This window comes from Myotis nattereri (genome assembly GCF_964212035.1).
Source record: "Myotis nattereri genome assembly, chromosome: 10".
Lineage (NCBI taxonomy): Eukaryota > Metazoa > Chordata > Mammalia > Chiroptera > Vespertilionidae > Myotis > Myotis nattereri.
In genome coordinates, this window is record NC_138085.1 from 24,672,475 (window position 1) to 24,694,618 (window position 22,144).

The 22,144-nt window shown below is 50.1% G+C and overlaps 1 protein-coding gene across 5 annotated transcripts in view; it reads right to left on the bottom strand.

Annotated features, from left to right (window-relative positions):
• Window positions 1-22,144, bottom strand: part of KCNIP3 (potassium voltage-gated channel interacting protein 3) — a 70,451-nt gene that overhangs the window by 7,094 nt on the left and 41,213 nt on the right. For 3 of the 5 annotated variants that reach the window (XM_081101394.1, XM_081101398.1, XM_081101395.1), the window contains 3 exons: window positions 2,271-2,395; window positions 1,752-1,821; window positions 1,395-1,465 (listed from right to left, as the gene is read on the bottom strand). In XM_081101394.1, the coding sequence (XP_080957520.1) occupies window positions 1,395-1,465; window positions 1,752-1,821; window positions 2,271-2,395 (266 nt within the window). Of the gene's footprint in view, window positions 1-1,394; window positions 1,466-1,751; window positions 1,822-2,266; window positions 2,396-22,144 lie in introns of all 5 variants that reach the window. The other 2 variants (XM_081101397.1, XM_081101396.1) reach the window with 1 other exon arrangement.

A 22,144-nucleotide genomic window follows, 5' to 3' on the forward strand; every position in this document is an offset into this window, starting at 1 on the left:
ACCCAGCGTCAAGAGGAAGGTCGTCATGGAGAACACACACCGTGTGGACCCAGAGGCGCTACCTTCACAGGCAGAGCGGCACATGGGAGGCCCGATGACACCGGAGGGGACAACCTGAGAGGTGCCAGGCAGAGGGGCCTCAGCACCAGCACCCTCAACTCAGCCACTGACAGCAGCCCCCCAAGACCCACCACCACCTTAAAGGTATCAAAAGACCCCTCCCTCGGGGGATGGGGAGTGATGGCCACAGGGGAGGAACCTGGACCTTCCTGACACCCCCCCTGGGCACAGAGGGGCCCTGCTGAGCAGTCAGATCCTCCGATTTCAGAACAAGAGGAACCACCACCACGCCCTGGCGTGTCCCTCACACTACTAGCCCCTTCCCACACCCCCTTCCTAGACGTCTCAGGTGCCTCGAGAAGGATCTGCAGAAACTGGTCACAGGGAGGGGCCCTGGGGACAGTGGGTGTTCCCTGCTGTCTCCCCCTCTGCACGGACGGGATCTGTGCTGTGTGCAGGCATCACTGAGAACAGGGAAGCTGGGAACACTGCACGTTCTCACACGCACAGGAGCCCTGAGAGCGTGGCCAAGGGGGCGGGCCTGTGGCCACCCAGCGGTGTCAGTGCAGCACTGGGCGGGCGCACACGGAGGAATGCAGCAACGCCAGGATGCGATGTCAGAGCCATTATCTCCCCCGGCCTCGCGGTCCGAGGCTTTCCTGTCACAGCCCTTGGCCGAGTGGTTATCGATCACGCCTGGCTCTCAGCATGGGTTTCCTCCCCAAAGAGGTTTCAGCTTTTCCCCTGCAGCTATTTTTAGGGGCCTGGGCTCCGCAGACCTGCCTCCTTCAAATGATCTTGTGGCCTGGCTGGGGTCGGACCCATGGCTGCCCACACAGAGCCAGGCGAGGCCCTGCTGGGGACACGGTGGGGGGCAGGCTCCCCTTCCCGACAGCGGAGACACCAGGCTGGGATGGCAGGAGCCTGCTCAGGCCGAGTGCTCTGTGTGTTTCCGGACAAAGGCGGTGAGTCTGGGGCTGGGGCCTGAAACCCGCTGTCAGCACAGATCTCTCAGTGGAGCCTCGTCTCTTTCTCCCGTGCAAACCCACCCTGGGTCCCTGCCACCTTGGGGTGCCGCGGTGGCTCCCTGGGCTCCCTGGGGCTGGACTGGAAGACAAGGCTGGGAATAGGAGGCCAGACAGCAAAACCAAATTCTACTGACTTCAGAGTTAGGCCCGGGCCAGCCAAACACAGCCCACCTGTTCCCCAGGGGACACGTGGACCATGTACACCAGGATCAGCCAGACCCTCTAGAGAGCCCGAGGGTGTGGCACCAGGGCAGAGGGACGCCTGGCATGCCACAGGGGATGTGGGAGGGTACAGCAGAGACCTACCTCGAAGCAGATGGCCCCGTTCCCGTCAGCGTCGAAGGCATTGAAGAGGAAGTGAGCGTAGGTGGTGGCATCTGGAGGAGACAAGGGCACTGGCTGGGGTGAGGGGGGCCTCCTGGCAGCCAAGCCCCCACCTCAGGCAGCCCCACTGGGGGTCCACCTGTGTCCTGAGCTGGGGTACCCCCTTCCAATGGGATGAGGCAGCATCAGGCCTCCAGGAAGCAAGTGGTGGCGGGGAGCGTAGAGGTGGGGGTGAGGGTCCCCTCCCCATAAAGGGACACCCGCCCCCTGCAGAACTGCCACAGGGACACAGTGGGGGCATCGGGAGAAGCGGGAGCAGGGGTCTGGCCTCAGACTCACCTCCCTGAGGGAAGAACTGTGCGTAAATGAGTTTGAAGGTGTCTTCATCCACCAGGCCCGAGGGACACTCCTGCAGCAGTAAGTCACCCTCAGCAGCCTCGGCCACCCCCAGCCCCGCACCCTGACTCCTCCCTCTGAAGATGCCTACTGTCCCAGGCACTGCGGGGCTCTACTGAGCGCCCAGGAAAGTCTGACGGTTGGGGCGGGGGGGTGAGGCAGGAAGGGTAGGTCTGTGTGTGTGTGGGGTGGGGGGTGGGGGCGGCTGGTCCCCTTGGGCCAATCTGGTCCTTCCCTTGCGCCAGCGCATAGACACGCAGAAAGGAGACGCTGACTCTGGGCTTGGCCCACACACTCCCAGACAGGTCTCCCACAAAACATGAGCCTCATCAAGGCCCCAGGATATTTGCTGTTCCATGAAGTTTCTACAAGGTCTGCCTGAGCCAGAATTCCCCTTCCTGGAGCCAAGGATAAATGGGTGGGGTGGGTCAGGGCCTCTCCTGAGGGGTGGGGATCACTCACATTCTTGAAGCCCCTATAGAGGGACTGCAGCTCCATCTTGGTGAACTTGGTCTGTGCCTGCAGCTGCTCCAGCCCCTCTGGCTGGTGGCGCACCATGGACAGCTCCAGCTCACTGTCGCTGGTATCTGGAGGGGCACACAGACCCAGGAGGGTGGAACATGCACCCCTCCCCCACCCTTCTCCTTCTTGATAGGGAGTGGGTGCCAGGCCAGGGGCTGATGTTGGGGGTGGAGGGACGCTCCTCGCAGACTGCTGTGTATGGACACACAGGCTCGCACTGCCCAAATGGAGGGGCTGTCGTGGAGCAGCACGCTCAGGCCGCTCTGCCTCCCTGTCCTCACAGAGTGGGCCGGCCGTCCCTACTCATGTCTCCTGCAGCAGGACTACCCTATTCGCCACACAGTAGGACAGGGGCTGGGAGCTAGCTCTGCCCTTAGAAGACACTGAACAAGGGGAGACAGGAGGGATAAAGACAGCAAGACAGGCTTGAGGGACCCGCAACCTTCAAGACCCAATTCATGGCCACCCCCTCCATGCAGGCCTCCCTGACTTCTGCTAGGAATGGGGAGAGGACCCCCCATGGCCCATTCAGCCTACCACACTGTTGCTTGCCTACATTTTGTCGGGGGACTTACTCACATTTGGACATGAGGTCAAATTTCATTGGGCAGGGACAGCCCTTTTCTTTAATAATAAGACATCCAAGTGTTAACTATCGTAGCTGCCTCTCAGCAGGGTGGGGAGAGCATGGATTTCAGATGATCTACTTTTTTTACTTATCTTTTTTTTTTACCTTTTCCTAAATTTTCTTGATGTGGCATGCATCACTTTTATAATACAAACAGAGCTACAGACAGAGAAGCACTGAGGACCTACACCTGCTGAGCAACCTGATCGCATAGTTACAGACCTTCCCACCACACTGTCACCGCCCCCGCCTCCCCAGGCACCCCACAGAATGATGAGTCTGTGGTGATCTGTAGCCCCTGTGCAATGCCCACCCTGTGCCCACAGAGCGCAGAACAGTGCCAGGCATGGAGTACTGCTAACCTGAGCCTTTATAACCCTTTGCTGGACCTGCTCCATGCCCGACCTCTCCCAGAAGCACTGCCCACTCTCACTGGCCCAAGAGCAGCCTGCACACTGCCCGGCAAGTGGACTCTGTTGCCCTGGTCATGCACACTCCCAGTCATCTTCAAGACAGCTGTTTCATACCCTCCTCTCTTTGAACTGCCAGTACCTCCTCCCCGTCCTGCCCCTCAGGCTGCTTCCTATATCACCAAGAAAATAGAAGCCACAGAAGAAAATTTTCTGCCACAACAGCAACCAGCATTTGGCTCAGACCTCCGCTTTTCCTCTTTCTCTGGGGATGAACTGTCCCTGTTCTTGGCTAACTCCTCCACTTACACTGTGGGTACCAGCCCTTCTCACCTACTCAAGCATTAGGCTCCAGAAATTCTCCCCACTCTTTCCTCTCTCCTCACCATTATTCTTTCCTCACTTGAGGATCATCCTATCATCATATGGACATCTGCCAATCCTCAGTCAAGTTTAGTATAGGCAAACCTTGCAAGCCAGCAATTCTACTCTGGGTTCTAACATCCCAAATAAAATCTTACCCAGCTAAGACAGCCTGTAGAAGGATGCTCATGGCAACTGCATTTTTTTAAGGGGAGCTAGAGGCATCCCAAGAGTTTGTCAAAGACAGGATGGGGAACCACAATATGAGGGATGCATACCAGGAAGCACTGTGCAGTGGATTAGAGGTACACCCCAATACACAGATCCAAGAAGCTCAGTGAGCCCCAAGAAGAAAAAGTAAAAAGACAGACACATGTAGGAACAGCATGGTCAAGCTGAAGAAAACCAAAAATAAAGAGGCAATCTTAAAAGTATCTATCTAGTGGGGAAATGGAGGCTCTACAAAAGAAGAACAATAAGAAAACACCTAACCACTCACAAGAAATTATGTAGACCAAGAGACAATGGAGCAACACTTCATATTGATGAAAGGAAAAATCTGCTAACCTAGAATTTTGTATCCATTGATAATATCCTTCAAAAAACAATGTGAAAGGCATTTTCCAGTAAATCAAGCATGTCAAACTCAAAGGCTAACACAGGCCAAATAAACAAGGTTTAAGTTTATGTGGGCTGCAAAAAAACAAAGGCTTCAATTTCCATAGAAATGTAGATTTATTTCGATAGAGACATGCTGAATACAAAGGGCTGAAATAAATGAGACATCATTAACATAAAATAGAACATTTTAATAAAAATTAATATTTTTTCTTGAACATTAACTTACCAGACACTGAATAACTGCACAAATTAATAAGTGTAATGCAAATGAACCTATTTTTCTGGTTCTCTGAAAGCAAAATATTTCCTGTTGCGCACACCAAACAAGTCAGTCCAAGACTAATGACATGGCAAGCAGCTGCTAAAATATTTGCTGCTAGTATTAGTGGAGAGAAATGGTGCGCCTGCGTGTAAGGGAAATGAATGCAACATGATTATACTAATCAGTCATTAGCGAACGTTGTAGTTCGTTATTAATAATTATGTATAACAGGATAAAAATTAAGTTATGAAATTTTTATTAAAACATTTCTTACATACCATTATATTGGCTGGGCCGCAAAAATATCCCTTGTAGGCCGCATGCAGCCCGCGGGCTGGGAGTTTGACATGCTTGCAGTAAATGAATGCTAGGGAGTTTGTTGCCAGCAGAATTGCATTACAAGAAATGCTAAAGGAAGTACTTCAGGATGAAGGAAAATGGTATCAAATAAAAATCAAGATCAGCAAGAAAATAAGAGGAAGCTATAAGAGGAAATACTTTGAACTGAATTTTTGAAAAGATAACATCACAATTTGTGGCAAGCAGGTAAATTACTAAGAGTGAAATTTAAAGCATTAAATACCTATTTTAGAAAAGAGGAACGTTTCTAAATAAGTAAGCTTCCCCCTAAGGCTAAGACCAGGCAAGAATATCTGCTCTCTCCTCTCCTATTCAACATCATGATGAAAGTCCTAAACAATGCAAAAAGGCAGGGGAGGAGGAAGAAAAGAAAAAAGAAAAGAAGAGAGCAAGAATTAGATTAGAAAGAAAATAACTATCTTTATTTGCAGATGACATGATTATTTATGTAACTAATCCCAAATAACATACAAAAACAACCCCTCTAATAAGTGAGCTTAGCAAGGTCACAAGAGACAAAGTTAACACACAAAATCAGTAACATTTCTATAGGCCAGCAATATACAATTGGAAACAAAAATTTAAAAACAATACTATTTGCAATTGCTTGCCCCACAAATGAAATACATAGGTATAAATCTAACAAAACATGCACATAATCTGAATGCTGAACACTACGAAATGCCGATGAAAGGAACCACAGAAGACTGAAATAGCGGAAGAGACAACTATGTTCATAGATTGAAAGACCCAATATCATAAAGATGTCAATTATTTCCAAAATTTAAGGATTTAACAGAATTCCAATAAAAATCCTGGGAAAATTTTTTGTAGATGTACACACAATAATTCTAAAATTTATATGGAAGGGCAAAGGAACAGAGTAGCTAAAACAGTTTTGAAAAAGAATCATGTGTGGGAAATCAGTCTATCTGATTTTAAGAGTTATTATACAGCTACAATAACCAAGACTGTTAGGTGTTTGAGGAGAGATAGACACACAGATCAATGCAATGAAACAGATAACAGATTTTTGACAAATGTGCAGTGGAGAAAGAATAATTTTTTTAATAGATGGTACTAGAAAATTAGATATCCACTACCAAAAAATGGACTTTGACTAAACATTATCTATACTAATAAAAGGGTAATATGCTAATTAGACCAGAAGACCTTCCAGACAAAGCCATGGTGGCGAGGCCATGCCAGAGGCGGTTAGGGGCAATCAGGCCAGGAGGGGAGGGCAGTTGGGAGTGATCAGGCCGGCAAGGGGGGGGGGGGCAGTTGGAGGTGAGTAGGCTGGCAGGGGGGCAGTTGGGGTGAACAGGCTGACAGGCAGAGTGGTTAGGGGCAATCAGGCAGGCAGGCAGGTGAGCCGTTAGGAGCCAGCGGTCCCGGATTGCAAGAGGGATATCCCAGCTTGGAGAGGGTGCAGGCCAGGCTGAGGGACACCCCCCCTGTGCACGAATTTCGTGCACCAGGCCACTTGTATCATATACAAAAATTAACTCAAATGGAGCACAGATTTAAATGTAAGACATATAACAATAACACTTCTGGAAAAATAAAGTGGAAGAAAATCTTTATGGCCTGAGTTTAGGCAAAGAGTTCTTAGACATGACATCAACAGCAAAATCATAAAAGAAAAATTTGAGAGAACCAAGATGGCGGCATAGGTTAACGCAGGAGTTTGCTGCTTTGAACAACTACTTCAAAAGTGAAACCAAAAAACGGAAGGGACATCACCCAGAACCACAGGAACGCTGGCTGAGTGGAGGTCCTACAACTAGGAGGAAAGAGAAACGCATACGGACACTCAGAGGAGGCGCAGTGCTGAAGTCAAATTCTGAGGTGCGGAGTGCGCGGAGCGGGCTGGCGGTGGAGGGCGCGGTTGGCGTTTTCAATCTGGAGGGAGTCGCAGACTCTGAGCTCCAGATATGGGCGAGTCTTTAGGGACCCAGACTCAAACGGGAGAAGCGAGACTGTCTGGCTTCGGTCAGAGCGAGTGCAGCTTTCTCTCCGAGGTTTGCAGCCGTTGCTGGGACTCAGAGAGGCAGAGCCGCTGGGGACAGGACTGAGAGCCGCCATAACTGCTCTCTCCGGCCCACCCTGTTGATCCTGTGCGACACGCCCCGCCCAAGCCCTGCACTGAGGCATTTGCCGGATAGCCTCAGGCAAAGGCTAGATTAGCACCTCCCTAGAGGACAGAAGTTCTCTCACTGCAGACACAGCTGATTCTCATAGCCACTTGGCCTGGAGGTCAAACCCTCCCTGGTATTAGCTACAACAATCAAGGTTTAACTATAAGACTGCGCACAAAGACCACTAGGGGGTGCACCAAGGAAGCATAACAAAATGTGGAGACAAAGAAACAGGACAAAATTGTCAATGGAAGATATAGAGTTCAGAACCACACTTTTAAGGTCTCTCAAGAACTGTTTAGAAGCCGCCGATAAACTTAATGAGATCTACAAGAAAACTAATGAGACCCTCGATGTTATATTGGGGAAGCAACTAGAAATTAAGCATACATGGACTGAAATAACGAATATTATACAGACTCCCGACAGCAGACCAGAGGAGCGCAAGAATCAAGTCAATGATTTGAAATGCGAGGAAGCAAAAAACACCCAACTGGAAAAGCAAAATGAAAAAAGAATCCAAAAATGCGAGGATAGTGTAAGGAGCCTCTGGGACAGCTTCAAGCGTACCAACATCAGAATTATAGGGGTACCAGAAGATGAGAGAGAGCAAGATATTGAAAACCTATTTGAAGAAATAATGACAGAAAACTTCCCTCACCTGGTGAAAGAAATGGACTTACAGGTCCAAGAAGCGCGGAGAACCCCAAACAAAAGGAATCCAAAGAGGACCACTCCAAGACACATCATAATTAAAATGCCAAGAGCAAAAGATAAAGAGAGAATCTTAAAAACAGCAAGAGAAAGAAACTCAGTTACCTATAAGGGAATACCCATACGACTGTCAGCTGATTTCTCAACAGAAACTTTGCAGGCCAGAAGGGAGTGGCAAGAAATATTCAAAGTGATGAATACCAAGAACCTACAACCAAGATTACTTTATCCAGCAAAGCTATCATTCAGAATTGAAGGTCAGATAAAGAGCTTCACAGATAAGGAAAAGCTAAAGGAGTTCATCACCACCAAACCAGGATTATATGAAATGCTGAAAGGTATCCTTTAAGAAGAGGAAGAGGAAGAAAAAGGTAAAGATACAAATTATGAACAACAAATATGCATCTATCAACAAGTGAATCTAAGAATCAAGTGAATAAATAATCCGATGAACAGAATGAACTGGTGATTATAATAGAATCAGGGACATAGAAAGGGAATGGACTGACTATTCTTGCGGGGGAAAGGGGTGTGGGAGATGCGGGAAGAGACTGGACAAAAATCGTGCACCTATGGATGAGGACAGTGGGTGGGGAGTGAGGGCGGAGGGTGGGGCGGGAACTGGGAGGAGGGGAGTTATGGGGGGGGAAAAAGAGGAACAAATGTAATAATCTGAACAATATAGATTTAATTAAAAAAAAACACAACAGAATGGTATGGACCATTCTATCATTTTAGTCCATACACCATAAAACCCTTCTCTGAACTTCTAAAAAAAAAAACAAAACAATAAAAACATAAATATCTTTTAAAAGCCAGAAACAAGTTAAAAATAGAAAAAAAAAAAGAGGATATAACAGATCCAAATGGACTGACATTGAAGGACAGTCAAATGGTAGTGACTACTGAGTTGACAGAATAGCAAATATGGTGCCATCCAGCAGAAATAACACTGGCACATAATAGATGCTCAATTTTTGTTGAATAAACCTTTGTATAGAAATGAAAAAAAAAAAAGAAAAAAAGAAAAATTTGATAAACTGCACTTTTTCATGAAAATGTAAAACTTTTGCTCCATAAGACAGACTGCTAAATAAAAAGATAAACTACAGACTGGAAAAATATTTGCAAATCACATATCTGACAGAATTTATAAACAACTCTTAAAACCCAGCAGAATTAATAAATGGGCAAAGGACTTGATCAAACACTTCACCCAAGAGGATCTATAGATGACAAGTAAGTACAAATAAAGGTATTTAACATCATTTACAAGGAGGGAAATCCAAATTAAAACCATAATGATATTTAACTACACACCTATTAGAATCACTTAACTAACAAATACTGACAACGTCAAGCGAGGATGTTCATAGATTAAGGAGCGGAGGAATGGGAACTATTATACTTTGTTGGCAGGAATGACAATGGTGCTGACCTTCTGGAAATCGGTGTGGCAGTTTCTTATAAACATACACGTACCACATGACCCAGAAATCCCACTGCTGGTTATTTTCCCAAATGAAATGAAACCTATTATATTTACACAATAACTTATGTAAATATCTAGAGCAACTTAATTCACAATCATCAAAAGCTGAAGACAACCCAAATGCCCTTGGACCAGTGAATGGATAACTGAACCGTGTCACATCCACACAGTGGAATACTCCTCAGCAATTAATGTGAACAAACTATGGGTAGCCACACAACAGGGACGAATTGCAAATGCATTGGTAAGTTAAAGAATCAGACTCAAGAGGCTACCTAATGTAAGACGCCAATCATACGACATTTTGGGAAATATAAAATTATAGAAATTATAGGGAAGGAGAATATATCAGGGGCTGGGGGCAAGGGATGGGCTGACTACAAGATGAGGGAATTGTTTATTGTAATGGGCTTGTTCTATAGCAGTGGTTCTCAACCTTCCTAATGCTGCAACCCTTTAATACAGTTCCTCATGTTGTGGTGACCCCCAACCATAAAATTATTTTCGATGCTACTTCATAACTGTAATTTTGATACTGTTATGAATCGTAATGTAAATATATGATATGCAGGATGTATTTTCATTGTTACAAATTGAACATAATTAAAGCATAGTGATTAATTACAAAAACAATATGTAATTATATATGTGTTTTCCGATGGCCTTAGGCAACCCCTGTGAAAGGGTCGTTCGATCCCCAAAGGGGTTGCGACCCACAGGTTGAGAACCGCTGTTCTATAGCTTGATGGTGGTAGTGGTAACATGACTATGCATTTGTCAAAATTCACAGAACTGGGAGACACCAGACACATGCATGCACAGAGGAAAGACCACACGAGGACACAGTGAGAAGGCAGCCATCTGTAAGCCAGGGAGAGAGCCTCAGAGGAACCAAACCTGATGGCATCTTGATCTCTGATTTCTAGTCTCCATGTGCGTGAGAAAATAAACCTGTGCTGTTAAACAAAACAAAAACCAAAAACAAAAAAACAAACAAAAAACTCATAGGCCTGGGCACCCAAGCAGGCAAATGGCACTCTACCATGCAAATTATAAAAAATAAAAATTAGAATAACAGCTCCAGGGAAGGAAGAAATGGGGGAATAAAAGGGAAAGGGAAAAATAAAATAAGAGAGAGGTTTTAAATGAGTCAAGACTGGCACTGTCCCATGAACTAAAGAGTCTAAACAACCTAATCCTCTTCCTCAAAGGCCAAAAAATAAATAAAATGAAAATCCTGGATAAATATACCCAGGGGTGGGCAAAAAATAGGTTTTCAGTTGTGAGTTCGCGAAACACAGTTTATTTTTGTATTATTATTTATTTACTTATTATTGTATTATTCATAGACCTACTCTTTATTAATTGTTGTATTATTTTATTTTTTTTAAAAAATAAATCTTTATTGTTGAAAGTATTACATATGTTTTCTCCCCCCCCCCATTAACCCCTTCAGTTCACCCCCTGCCCTCCACCCCAGGTCTTTAGCACCCTATTGTCTGTGTCCATGGGTTATGCATCTATGCATACAAGTACACTTTAAATTTACACAATGTTATATGTCAATTATATCTCAATAAAGCTGAAAAAAACCCAGAAAAATTATATGCTCATTTCACTCTGTTAGCCAACTTCATCTAACAGTATTTTCAAAAAGTAAAAATGCAACCTGATCAAATAGATTTTAAGAGAATAAGGAGGGAAAATCATTGAAAACCCAAAAAAGGCACTGATAAATATCGGTATCTATTTATAATTAAAGCAAACAAAAACTCCTAGCAAACTAGGAATTCAAGAGAACTGTCTGAACTCGATGCAGCTTACATTTGCAAATCGCATATTTACAGAAAATATTAGATTTAATGGCAAAGATAGAGACACATTCGCTTTAAGATCTGGGCCGCAATCACAAGGTTGGCCTTAATCATCACTAATTGATGTCCTACCAACACTCTACAAAAATTTCAAAAAAGAAATAAACGATGTGAGCGTTAGGAAGTAAAGGACAGAACTAACATTACTTGTCAATAATGCGGTCCCCAGGGACCAAAAGAATCAACATACATGAGGATTTGGTAAGGTTGCCAGATGCAAAATTAATTTATAAAAACCAATAACAACTTTCTACGCCAGTAATAACCACCTAGAAAATAAAATTAAAAAGGTAACATTCGTAATATCAATAAAAACTAAAAAGTACCTAAGCATTAATCAAAACTCAAAGGATCTCTGTATAGACAGATATCTGAATACATGAGACATTCCATTTTTTTTAAGATTTTTTTTAATTTTTTTTTATTTATTGCTTAAAGTATGAGACATTCCATTTTAGATGGGACCATATAATACTATAAAGATGTCATCTCTCCCCAAAGTACCCTATAAATTCAGTGCACTCTTAATCAAAAATCTAGTTGGCCTTTCTGAGGACCTTGATAAATTTACTCTGAAATGTAGAACGAGGAATAAAAAGTCCATTAAATTCTGGAAAAGAAGAGTACAGAGGGAGCTTTCCCTATGAGATACTACTACATACTGTGCAGTCACTGCATTAAAAACTGTGTGGTTGTTACAAGAACAAACAAACCCGCAAGCAGACCAGGGAGCTAAAAAAAAAAAAAAAAAGAGGTATAGAGGGGGCTTCGCAGAAGCCTGAGGAGAGGTCAGATTGGGTAGTTGATGGAGTTAAGGAAGCTGGCTGCCCACATACAGAAAATGAATCTGGATCCCTTTACGCCACGTGCAACAGTGGGCTCCACCTGAACTAGGCCCAAATATGAAAGGTGAGCTGCAGAATTCAAAGAAAATGTATCTTGCTAACTAAATGGTAGGGAAAGACTTCTGAAGACTTCGAAAGCTCAAACCATAAAGGAAAAAAATGGAAAAATCCAATCCCATTAAAATTAAGGATTTCTGTTCAACAAAGGCCAGTTAAAGACACTCGCAGGACAGGAGATGACAATGTCCAGCGCTCACAGCCGACAAAAGAAGAATGTCTAAAACATCGGAGAAGGAGACCACTGCGCTAAGATGCCACGCTCAGAAGGCGGTGCCCAGCTCTGAGGGGGCAGGTTGTGTTAGCTCCCATCGCTTCTGGCAGAAATGACCTGGCCCAAGTGACCGCAGAGTCACACACCACTGGCTGTGTGCTGGAAGCTAGTGGGCGAGGAGGATGCACTAGGCAGGCTCTTTACCACAGTGCGCACCCTTCACTATGTCCTCTGTAAGGGCCAGGCGGGCACCTGGTCCCCACCAGCCCAGGATACTGCCTGCTGGGCTGGCTCCGGGGGAAGAGAAGAGAGAGGCGGGCTTTGCGGGTGGTTTCTGGCTTCTGCTGGACAGGGAAGTGGGCCGGAGCCCCAGGCTTGATGTTGCTATAGGCCGGGGGCTTGAGCAAGGCCCTCCCTCCCCTAGTCTCTGGCTCAACTGTTGCTTATCTGGACACGGTCAGTGGTTTCTGTGAAGCTTAGTCAGGAATTCCACATGAAGTCTTACTCTGCAGCCTGTCAAGTGCATCCTCCCTGCCCACTAACCTCTAGCACAGTCAGCGGAGCGTGACCCTGGGGGTCCTCTGGGCCAGGTTCTTTCCGCCAGGAGCGCTGGGAGCTGACACATGCGCTCCCTCTGCCGCCCTCTGCTTCCTGGGCTTTGCTCACGTTCGCACAGTCGGCCCTCACAAGCCTTGTGAGCGGGACTCTTCCCACTGGAGGTTTGGACCCAGGCAGCTGCTTCCACTTAGAGCTCCTGACACCTGTGCGGTAAGAGGCTGGGACACACAAGGCCCCGCAGCCTCGCAGAATTAGACACATGCACGCAGTGTGCCAACGCCCTGGTTCTGCCCCTTTCTGACTGCGTTTCCTTGGGCAAGTCAGTTCCTCTCCCTGAGCCTCAGTCTCCTCACCTATAAAATGAGCCGAAAATGAGGACAGAATTATGATATGCACAAAGTGCCTGAGAGAGCACTCACTAGATTTGGCTAGCCGTTGTCGTCAGCACCCCAAATCTGGAAACTCTGCCCAGGGGTCGAAGTACACTGATGGACTTGCAGTGTACCAAGTGCGGCGGCCCCTGCCAGGGACAAGAGAACTCAGGACACCCTGAGCAAATCCAACATTGGTAGGAGAGGGTGCTGGCGGGGAGGTGAGCAAGGAGGGGGTAGGTGGAATAACAGTGGCCCAAGCCAAGAGTAGCCACAGGTCACCTTGGCAAGGCCAGGCCCCCATGGGTGCTGTGGGAAGAAGGCAGCTCTAGAGGGTGGGGCTGCGCTGGAAGAACAGTGGTGGTGGGCCAGGCCATGCACAGGTCTGTTGTGAGATGCCTCATGCTCCCCTTCCCTCCTCCTCTTCTCTTCACCACCTACACTCCAGCCTCACAAATGAGCCTCCAGACGCTACCAAATGTCCACTGAGGGCCAAACTACCCTCGGCCGAGAGCTACTAGTCTAGAACTTAGCAAACCTGAACTGAGATAAGAAGCAGCCAGAGTCAAGCCTTGGGCCACAGGTGTGGACACAAGGTCTGGAGTTAGGGCTCTGTTGGTCTTGAGAACAAGGCTGGTCAGCCTAGGTGTGCCCCCTCCCTAGGAGTGTCTTAGCACTGAGTTCCACTTTTAATTTTGCAAAGTGCAGTTGCTCACCCCACCTGTCTGAAGTGGGTAGGGGGAAGTAGTCTATTACTATCCTCATTCCACAGATGTGGAAATTACAATACACCAAAGTCACCCAGTAAACTGGTGAGCACACCAGGCTGGAACTCCCCTGACAGAGTCACCAGAGACAGGGCCTGACAGGGGACCAGGGCAGAGAGAGGACGGCCTGTTGACTTCTGCATCTATTTCTAGAAACCCGCATCCCTACAACCCGGATCCATTAGTTCCTAACAATCCCCAGGGGCCTCATAACTCTGGTCTCTTTCAGATGAGCACTACGGAGGCTCAGAGAGGACAAGAGACACATCCCACTGCGTGTGTGTGTGTGTGTGTGTGTGTGTGTGTGTGTGTTGCGCGCGCGCGCACATACACAGGCTTGGAGAGAACTTGGGCACCAGCTCCCTTCCCTTCACGCCAGCCCACATCCAGGCTGGAGCCCAAGGCCTAGGGCTCCTCACAGCCCATCTGACAGTCCCTTAGACACTGCCTGGCCAACGGCCCTTCCAGGCACTTACCAGGCCCCACTCCCCATCAACAAGGAACATCTGAAACGTACAATCCTCTCCCTGTGATGCAGGCAGGGGCCTGTCTGAGTGAGAGGATGTTTTAAGCAGTGAATCACTTCTGTTAGTACAACTCATCACTGTGTTACTCGTTATTGATGGCAGCAAGAGTTCACAAAGCTTGTGCATTTATCACACACCAAAACAGTTCTGGGGCCATGATAGCCCCACTGACCAGTTACAAGTCAGCCACAGCGTAACAGGCAGGAATTATCATTGGCCCCACTTTATAGAGCGTCAAACTAAGGCTCAGAAAGGTTAAGCGAGATTTACAGCCAGTATGTGTGGGTGACAGACTCCCGGCTCAGACCTGGCTGACTCTGGGGTGCTGTGCTCCTCCCACAGCATCCAGACTCCAGAACTTCAGGGGAACAAGTGGGCAAATATTCCAGAAAGAGAAACTCATTTGAGCCTGAGGTGGGTGTTTTAGAGGATTGACTAGAGCCGTGGTCGGCAAACTGTGGCTCGCGAGCCACATGCGGCTCTTTGGCCCCTTGAGTGTGGCTCTTCCCAAGCCTTAGGTGTACCCTAATTAAGTTAATAACAATGTACCTACCTATATAGTTTAAGTTTAAAAAATTTGGCTCTCAAAAGAAATTTCAATCGCTGTACTGTTGATATTTGGCTCTTGTTGACTAATGAGTTTGCCGACCACTGGACTAGAGCATCTGCAGTCTTGTGCATACTCTCCACCTTGTGTAGAAATCCATTCTCCTTAGGAATCACAATGGCTAACTTCAGTCTGAACCAGGCCTGTGAGCAAGATGCCCGGGAGCACTTTCACCCACATCCCTGACTGTCCTATGGCCGCCCATCTGCCAGAGCAGCCCCTGGTGAGCACAGCCTTCGTGGTCCACCCGGTGGAGGGAGGTGAGACTCCCACACCGACCACACCTATCCTTTGGGAAAGGATAGGGAACAGGGGATATGCTAGTGCCTGGCAAGAAGCGGGGTTCTAGAGCAGTGCGAAGTGCTCAGCCCCCCACCTCAGCCCAAGTGCCTGCATCTCCCACTAGGCTCCTCCTGGCAGATTACCCTGCCAAGGTCAGCATCCAGCCAAGTGCAGACCTGGCTTGGACAAGTTTCCTCTCCAGGAGCAAAGTGTAAGGTGATAGCTCTCAGAACCAACCGAGCAAGCTTCTTCTACCTGGGCCTCCTGAACTCACCTAGAAAGGTGTGATGGAGCGGGATGGGTTTTGAAGGGCACACGGCATGAACTTCATGTAAAGAAGGCAGAATGGAGGTCAAGCCTGGCTTCCTGGCCCTGTGCCCTTTTTGCCCTCCGCAGCCCTTCGCAGGGGTTGGGGTGCATCCCCAGGGGGCTGCCGGCAGTTCAGAGACAGGGCCAGGTTCCCTCCCTCCCCTCCCAGGGCCTCTGGGTCTGTCCCAGGAGCTGGGCCCTGGCAAGGTCAGCAGGGTGCTGAGGCAGGCGGATGTCCACCCTCTTCGGAGAGGACAGCAGGGGAACACAGGGGACGTGAACAGGACCAGCTGGCCCCTTCCCGGAAGTCCAGGGGTACAACTGCCTCTTTGGTGAGGGGGGGGGGGGTACAGGTTATAGCCCTGGTGAGTCAAGGTCCCCTTCAGAATGGGTGTGCCCTGCAGGGGCTCCTCCCCAACCTGCAGGTAGTAGGGAGGCACCAAGCGTTGGGAAGCAGGCGTCTGCCAGGGGTCTTGGGGAGCCGGCAGTGTCTGATTTAAGAGTAGGTTTGTCTCCTCCGTTAATATTTTATTGGGACAGAAATGTGGCGCCTGAGGATTTGGTTACTGATCCCGTGAGCCTGAGCTTTGCCTGATGTTGGATGGGGGCGAAAGGGACAGCCCGAACGCGCGGCAGAGGCCTGATATTACACCCTGGGCGGAGGGTCTTCAGTCTTCACCCTGCAGCACCTCCGGCCACCGGGCCGCCTAAGCCGCTGTGCTCACCGCGGACGACTCAGACCCTCAGGACTGAGACGGCCAGGGCTGCGGCTCGCGGTGCCACCTGGCATCTCGCTCACACCCACCTTAAGCACCGCGGCTCCGTTCCCGCGGAGGCCACTCCGGCCCAAGACCTCTCTGACCCCTTAGTCCCCGGCCAGCGCTCCGGAGCCGGGAGGCGGCCCGGGCGGCGGAGCTAGGCGTGCCCAGCCGGAGCGCGTGCGGCTCCCTCCCCACGGACGCCGGCCCTGGCCGAGGGCAGCGGGGCCGGGACCACACGGTACCTTCCATGGAAATGGGCTCCAGGATGCCGAACTGCTTGAGCACGGCGATGAACAGCAGCACCACCACCGCCATGGCGCACAGCTCCATGCCCTGGATGCCCATGGCGGCCCGCGCGCTGCCTCCGAGGCGCCGGGCCGGTGTAGCCCGCCGGCTCTGGGGGAGGCTGCGGCTCACATGCCCCCAGCAGGCGGGGCTGCGGGTGTCTGCGGGGCCGGGGCCCCGCACAGGGCGGCGGCGGCGGCGAGCTGGGCCCGGCCCGGGGATGCGACGCAGCGCGGCGGCCGATCCGGGGCGCAACTTTCTGAGTCAGTCGGCAAACTTTGAGGCGCGGCGGTGGCGCGGGGCAGAGGCGCCTCCATGCCCCGCACAGGCGCCGCGCCTCTCGCCCCCTCTCCAGCCGGGCGGGAGCAGGTATGCGAGGGTCCCGGGCGCTCCTGGCCACCCAGCCTCCATCGCGGCTCCCCGCACGCTCATTGGCCTAGGCGTGGCGACCACCCTGGAGGCGTCCCCAAAGGTCCCCCGCCCCCCCACCCCCCGCGGGCCGGGAAGGGCGGGGGGAGGCGGCCCCGCCCGGGGAGGTTCAGCCCCGGACGGAGCCTGGCTCCTGGCCACCGCTTCCCCGCCAGCCCCGGGAGGCCGCGGGCTGGGTGATTTCCCCTCCCGTGCAGGGAGGGGACCGGGAAGAAGAGAGCGCAGCATCGCTCCCTGGAGCCGAGGCTTCCCTCTCCTGGATGAGGGGGCGCAGGCTGGCCGCCGCGGCACAGAGTCGGCCTTCGAAGGATCCGGGAGCCCTCTGGCCCGGCGTTTTCCAGAGTCCGGCCCTCAGCCGGAGATTAAACTTGGTCCCGGTCTCCAAAATTCTCCGGTTCTGGAAACCCGGGTGCGCTCGAGGCTTTAAGAGGTCGTGTGGACTTTGGCACCAGAGTCCGCGAAGCTGAGTTCAAGTCCTGCCTTAGCTGCGTGTCCTTAGCCTCCTCCAGGAGGGCCTGTTGCCTGCCTTCCCAACTGTGGGAAAGAGCTAAGTGCGTGCCAAGCGCGCCGCACGGGCCGGGCAAGGAGTGCTAGTTAGTTTGTGGATCGCCTTTTTCCTGCCCAGGGAACTGGGTAGGGAAGAAAAGCGGCAGAAAGGAAGGAGAAAAGGAGGGGCGTGGCAGGGCGGAACCCGGGATCCCCGGAGTGCCCACACTCCAGGACTCAGGGGGCTGGAGCCGCTACGCCCTGCTCCTCCAGTGGGCGCTGCGCACAGTCCTGGGCTCAGGGGGAGAGACGCGCCTGCCGCTGCGGACAAGTCTGTCCTCCCCGAGCCTTAGTGGAGGGAAACCCGGCCCTGTCCACGCCCGTGAGTGTGAACCCTGTTTGCACCTGGCACCTGAACAACCGCAACTCCCACTTATGGAACCTCTGCCACGCATTCATTCAACCATCACAGATCCTGAGCGGGTGCTTGTGTCCCAGCACGGAGCTCGGTCGCCGGGTGGGAAAGTGCCGCTGTTCGCGGAGGGCCCTCTGGAGCTAGCGCCAGGAGCCAAGTCCTTAGGGTGACCTGTCACCCTGAGGGCTCCCCCAGGAGGCATTTCTTTCCCCTGTTGTGCAGAGGAGGAAAGCGGGACCTAGATGGTGGATGAGGGTGAGGACACAGGTGCATCCTGCTTCTGTGGAAACGCAAGGGGAGGAGGCTGCAGGGAGCCTCACTTTGGGTCCAGCAGTTCAACCTCACTATTTAACACTGGTTAAAAGTCTGAGTTGTTGGAGACATTTTTAAAGCACCGTAAACACAGTTTTCAATTCCATTTCAGTGGGATGCAATGAGTCTCCAATGGCCAAAGGCAGCGTAAGCAGAGAGGCTAAGATGCAGAGATGGCAGCGCTGCGGGACCAGGCAAGTTACTAGAGTGTGTGAAAGTCTACAGAAGCCAGAGCCTCCTTGGGTGGGGCCTACAGGCCGGCATGGGCCCTTTAGGGTGTGTTATGAAGCTGGGTGTCCAGGGTGCCAGATGTGAGAGTGGTGGGAGGACAGAGAACCAAGCAAGCAAAGGAAACCCTCTTGGGTCCTCTTGGGGCTTCCCCAGCCCTCCTCTCCCGCCTCAGTTTCCCCTGGTGCTCCTGCACATCTTCCCTGGGAAAGCTTCAATGGCTGCCCATAAACACTGAGCTATAAACAAGACATCGATCCCCTGGCTCTGCAACGTAAAATATTAACGATGCCTAAGTAGATAGCAGGGCCAAGAGCAGAACGTCCGCTCAGCATCGGCAGCCGGGCTGCGGGCCTAATGGATGGAAGCTGACTCCCTGCTTGCTCACTAGCTTGGGGCCTGCCAGCTCTGGGGCCAGCCCAGGTCCACTGAGGCTGGGCTGGTGGCCCTGTCACACTGGCTTCTTCCCTAGATCTGGAGAGGGAGGCGGACACAGACAAGCCCCCAAGGCCCATAGGTGCACCCCACACTCATGAAGTGCGCAGTCAGGGCTTCCCCAGCCACCTCTAGCTCCCCTACCAGGGACCATTTGCCCTGGCATACATTCATTCCTCCCCAAATGCCCCAGGGCCTCGTGTGGCAGAGGATATGCTGATGTCCACAATGCTCCTGGCCTGTTCCCTGCCTTGGGGAAGGAGTGGGCTAAGGGAGGGGCACAGAGAAATCTCTGCGGGTCAGGGTGCTGAGGGCTGCCACAGAGGTAGGGAAAGATGAACGCCCCTGAGTAAGGAACAGCTCACTCTTTCTCAGCTGAGTGGGAAAGCTGGGGCGAGCCCGCACTGGAAGATCTCAGGATGTCTGGGGAGCCCAGAGTGGCCTGGTGTCTTGATATAACTTAGAATGTTTTTAGAGACCCAATGGCTTTGGGGCAGGGTAGGGCACACTCCACACCTAGGCTTGCACCCCCGCCTGAGCTCATGGTCTTCCTTTTGTCTGGCACACTGATGATGCCACTCCAGTTCTGTCTTCAGGAAACCACCCTAGATTACATCAGCCCTGCATTAACCCCGTTCTCCTCAGAGCCCCCATGGCCTCTGCTGCCTGGCCATGCCATTCTGCATTGAGTTTCGGCTGTCTACCCAGACGTCTTCCATGTCACCCACGCTCCTCATGTCTAATCACAGCTGTACGTCAGCTCCTGGGGAGTGGGACCCATCTGTTTGACTAACATTCATTGCATGCCCTTACCCTACTGGTCCTGACCACCTAGATCCTGAGGAGTCTTTTACTCTTAAGGGAGGGACTAGACCAGGCAGATATTATTCCAGAAACACATTCCCTGCAAACAGCTCAGTAAGTTGTTCCTGGAGTGAAGGCTTCCCTTGGTTCTCATACATTCTACTGGGCAGAACAGCCATTATTCAATTTATTTATCTTTCTTATCTATAAATATAAAAGGCTAATATGCTAAGCGTCCATCTGGGTAATGACGTCACATAGCAATGACTGGCTTCCTCTCCCTAGCGACGACTAGCCTCCTTGCAGTTTCTTCAGCCCAGGAACATGACTTGCTTTATAGCCAGGTGCAAACATTTCACACTGTAACCAAATGTCTGTGAAGCGTTTTCCCGTGCCTCATCTCATTTGATCCTCACAGAAGTCCTGGAGTAGGTAGATAGGAGACCTGGCGGAATCCTACTTTCTTTTCATTAGCCGGAAAACAGAGATTTAGAAAGCTTAGAAACTTGACCCGACTGAAAAGAAATAAGAAATGGTGGACCTTGAAAATGACTTCAGGTTTCTCACTGCGCAGAATATAGTCAAATACTGTTGCAGTTAAATACTTTACCCGTTGTTCTCCCTGCATGATCTACAATAATAATCTGCTTCATGTTGATATTTACTGCTGTGTTGCTGACAATTACCTGAAAGAGAAGTTGGGGTGCTTCACTGGGCTGGAAAAAGTTTAGCTACATCAGAAAGCAGGTCTAAGTAAGCAAGTTTATTCTATATATATAAAAGGCTAAGTTGATTCGCGCATGTGCAATACATATAAAGCTCTCGCTGGTGCCAATCACACGCCTGTGTTTTGATCTGTCATTGTCAATTGTGAATTCAGTTGACACTTCTATTAGAGAGAAAGGCTAAATAGCAATACTAAAATATTCTAATTAATTTCCTTTCAATGTGCATGAATTCATGTACTGGGCCACTAGTATTTCATAAGAACCAGACAAGAATGCCACAAAATCATGCCTCCTGGACTCCTACCCATGGATTTCCCGGGGCTGCTCAAATGCAGGGCATCTAAAGGTGAACTCTCACTCTTCACCCCAAATCAACCCTCCCACAACCTGCCCCTCCCTGAAGCCCCCTGTCTCAGCTGCTCGGGCCAAATCCTGGCTCTTTGCCTACAATCCGCCTGTCCCCACTCCTGCCCAGTCTGTCACCAAGCTCTGGCTCTGCTATTCTTTCTCATCCATTTCTGCTCCACTGCCACTAGCCCGGCTGTGACATTGAATGCATCTCCCCACCTCTCCTCTGCCCTCCGCCCATCTTGTCCATTCAGCAGCCAGAGTGGTCATCTCAGGGTCATCAGACCCTGTCTATCCATCCCTGTGTAAATATCCAGTGTCTCTCTGACTCAACACTGCCTGTGGCTGCCTGCTCAGCCTGCCTCTTCCCAATTTGGAACAGCACCTCAATTTCCTTTTAGAACACCCTGCCAACCTCAGGCCAGTGATCTTGGGCCTTTGGGGATCTCACTGGCCGCTCAGCATCAATTCCTCTTTTCCTACTCCACTCCCCTTCTCCACTGCCATCGTGACTGGCTCAGGACTGGGCACCAGATGGGAACTAAGTCAATGAGAGACCTCCATGAGACTGGGCCTGAGACAAGCAGGAGAGAGGCGATCTCTTTCATATGGTAGCTAAGTGGCCACCCTGCCACCTTGTGACAGGGAGCCTGAGAATGTAGTCATCTCACTGGAAAGCAGAGCAAACAGTGGAGAGAGGGTGCTATGTGCCTGGATCCAGCCAAGCCTGATGACACATATAAACCTATATATTTTAGCCCTGGCCAGTGTTGCTCAGTGGATAGAGTGCCAGCTCACAGACTGAAGCGTTGTGTGTTCGATTCCTGGTCAAGGGCATGCACCTGGGTTTCAAGTTAGATCCCTGGCCCTGGTCAGGGCGCATGCAGTAGGCAACCAATCAGTGTGTTCTCTCTCTCTTTCTCTCCCTCTCTCTCTCTCTCATCATTCCTCCCTTCCAGTCTCTTTGAAAATCAATGGAAAAAATATCCTCGGGTGAAGATTAACAATAAATAAATAAACCTATATATTTTCAGTTATATGAGCTAATAAATCCCCCTATTGTTTCTCAAACCAGTGAGTTGGGTTGCTGTTACTTGCATTCAAGGGGGTCCTCCATTACTCACAGAACATAGAGCAAAATCCTTAACAAGGCCCATACAGTAGCTGACATCTACCAAGTA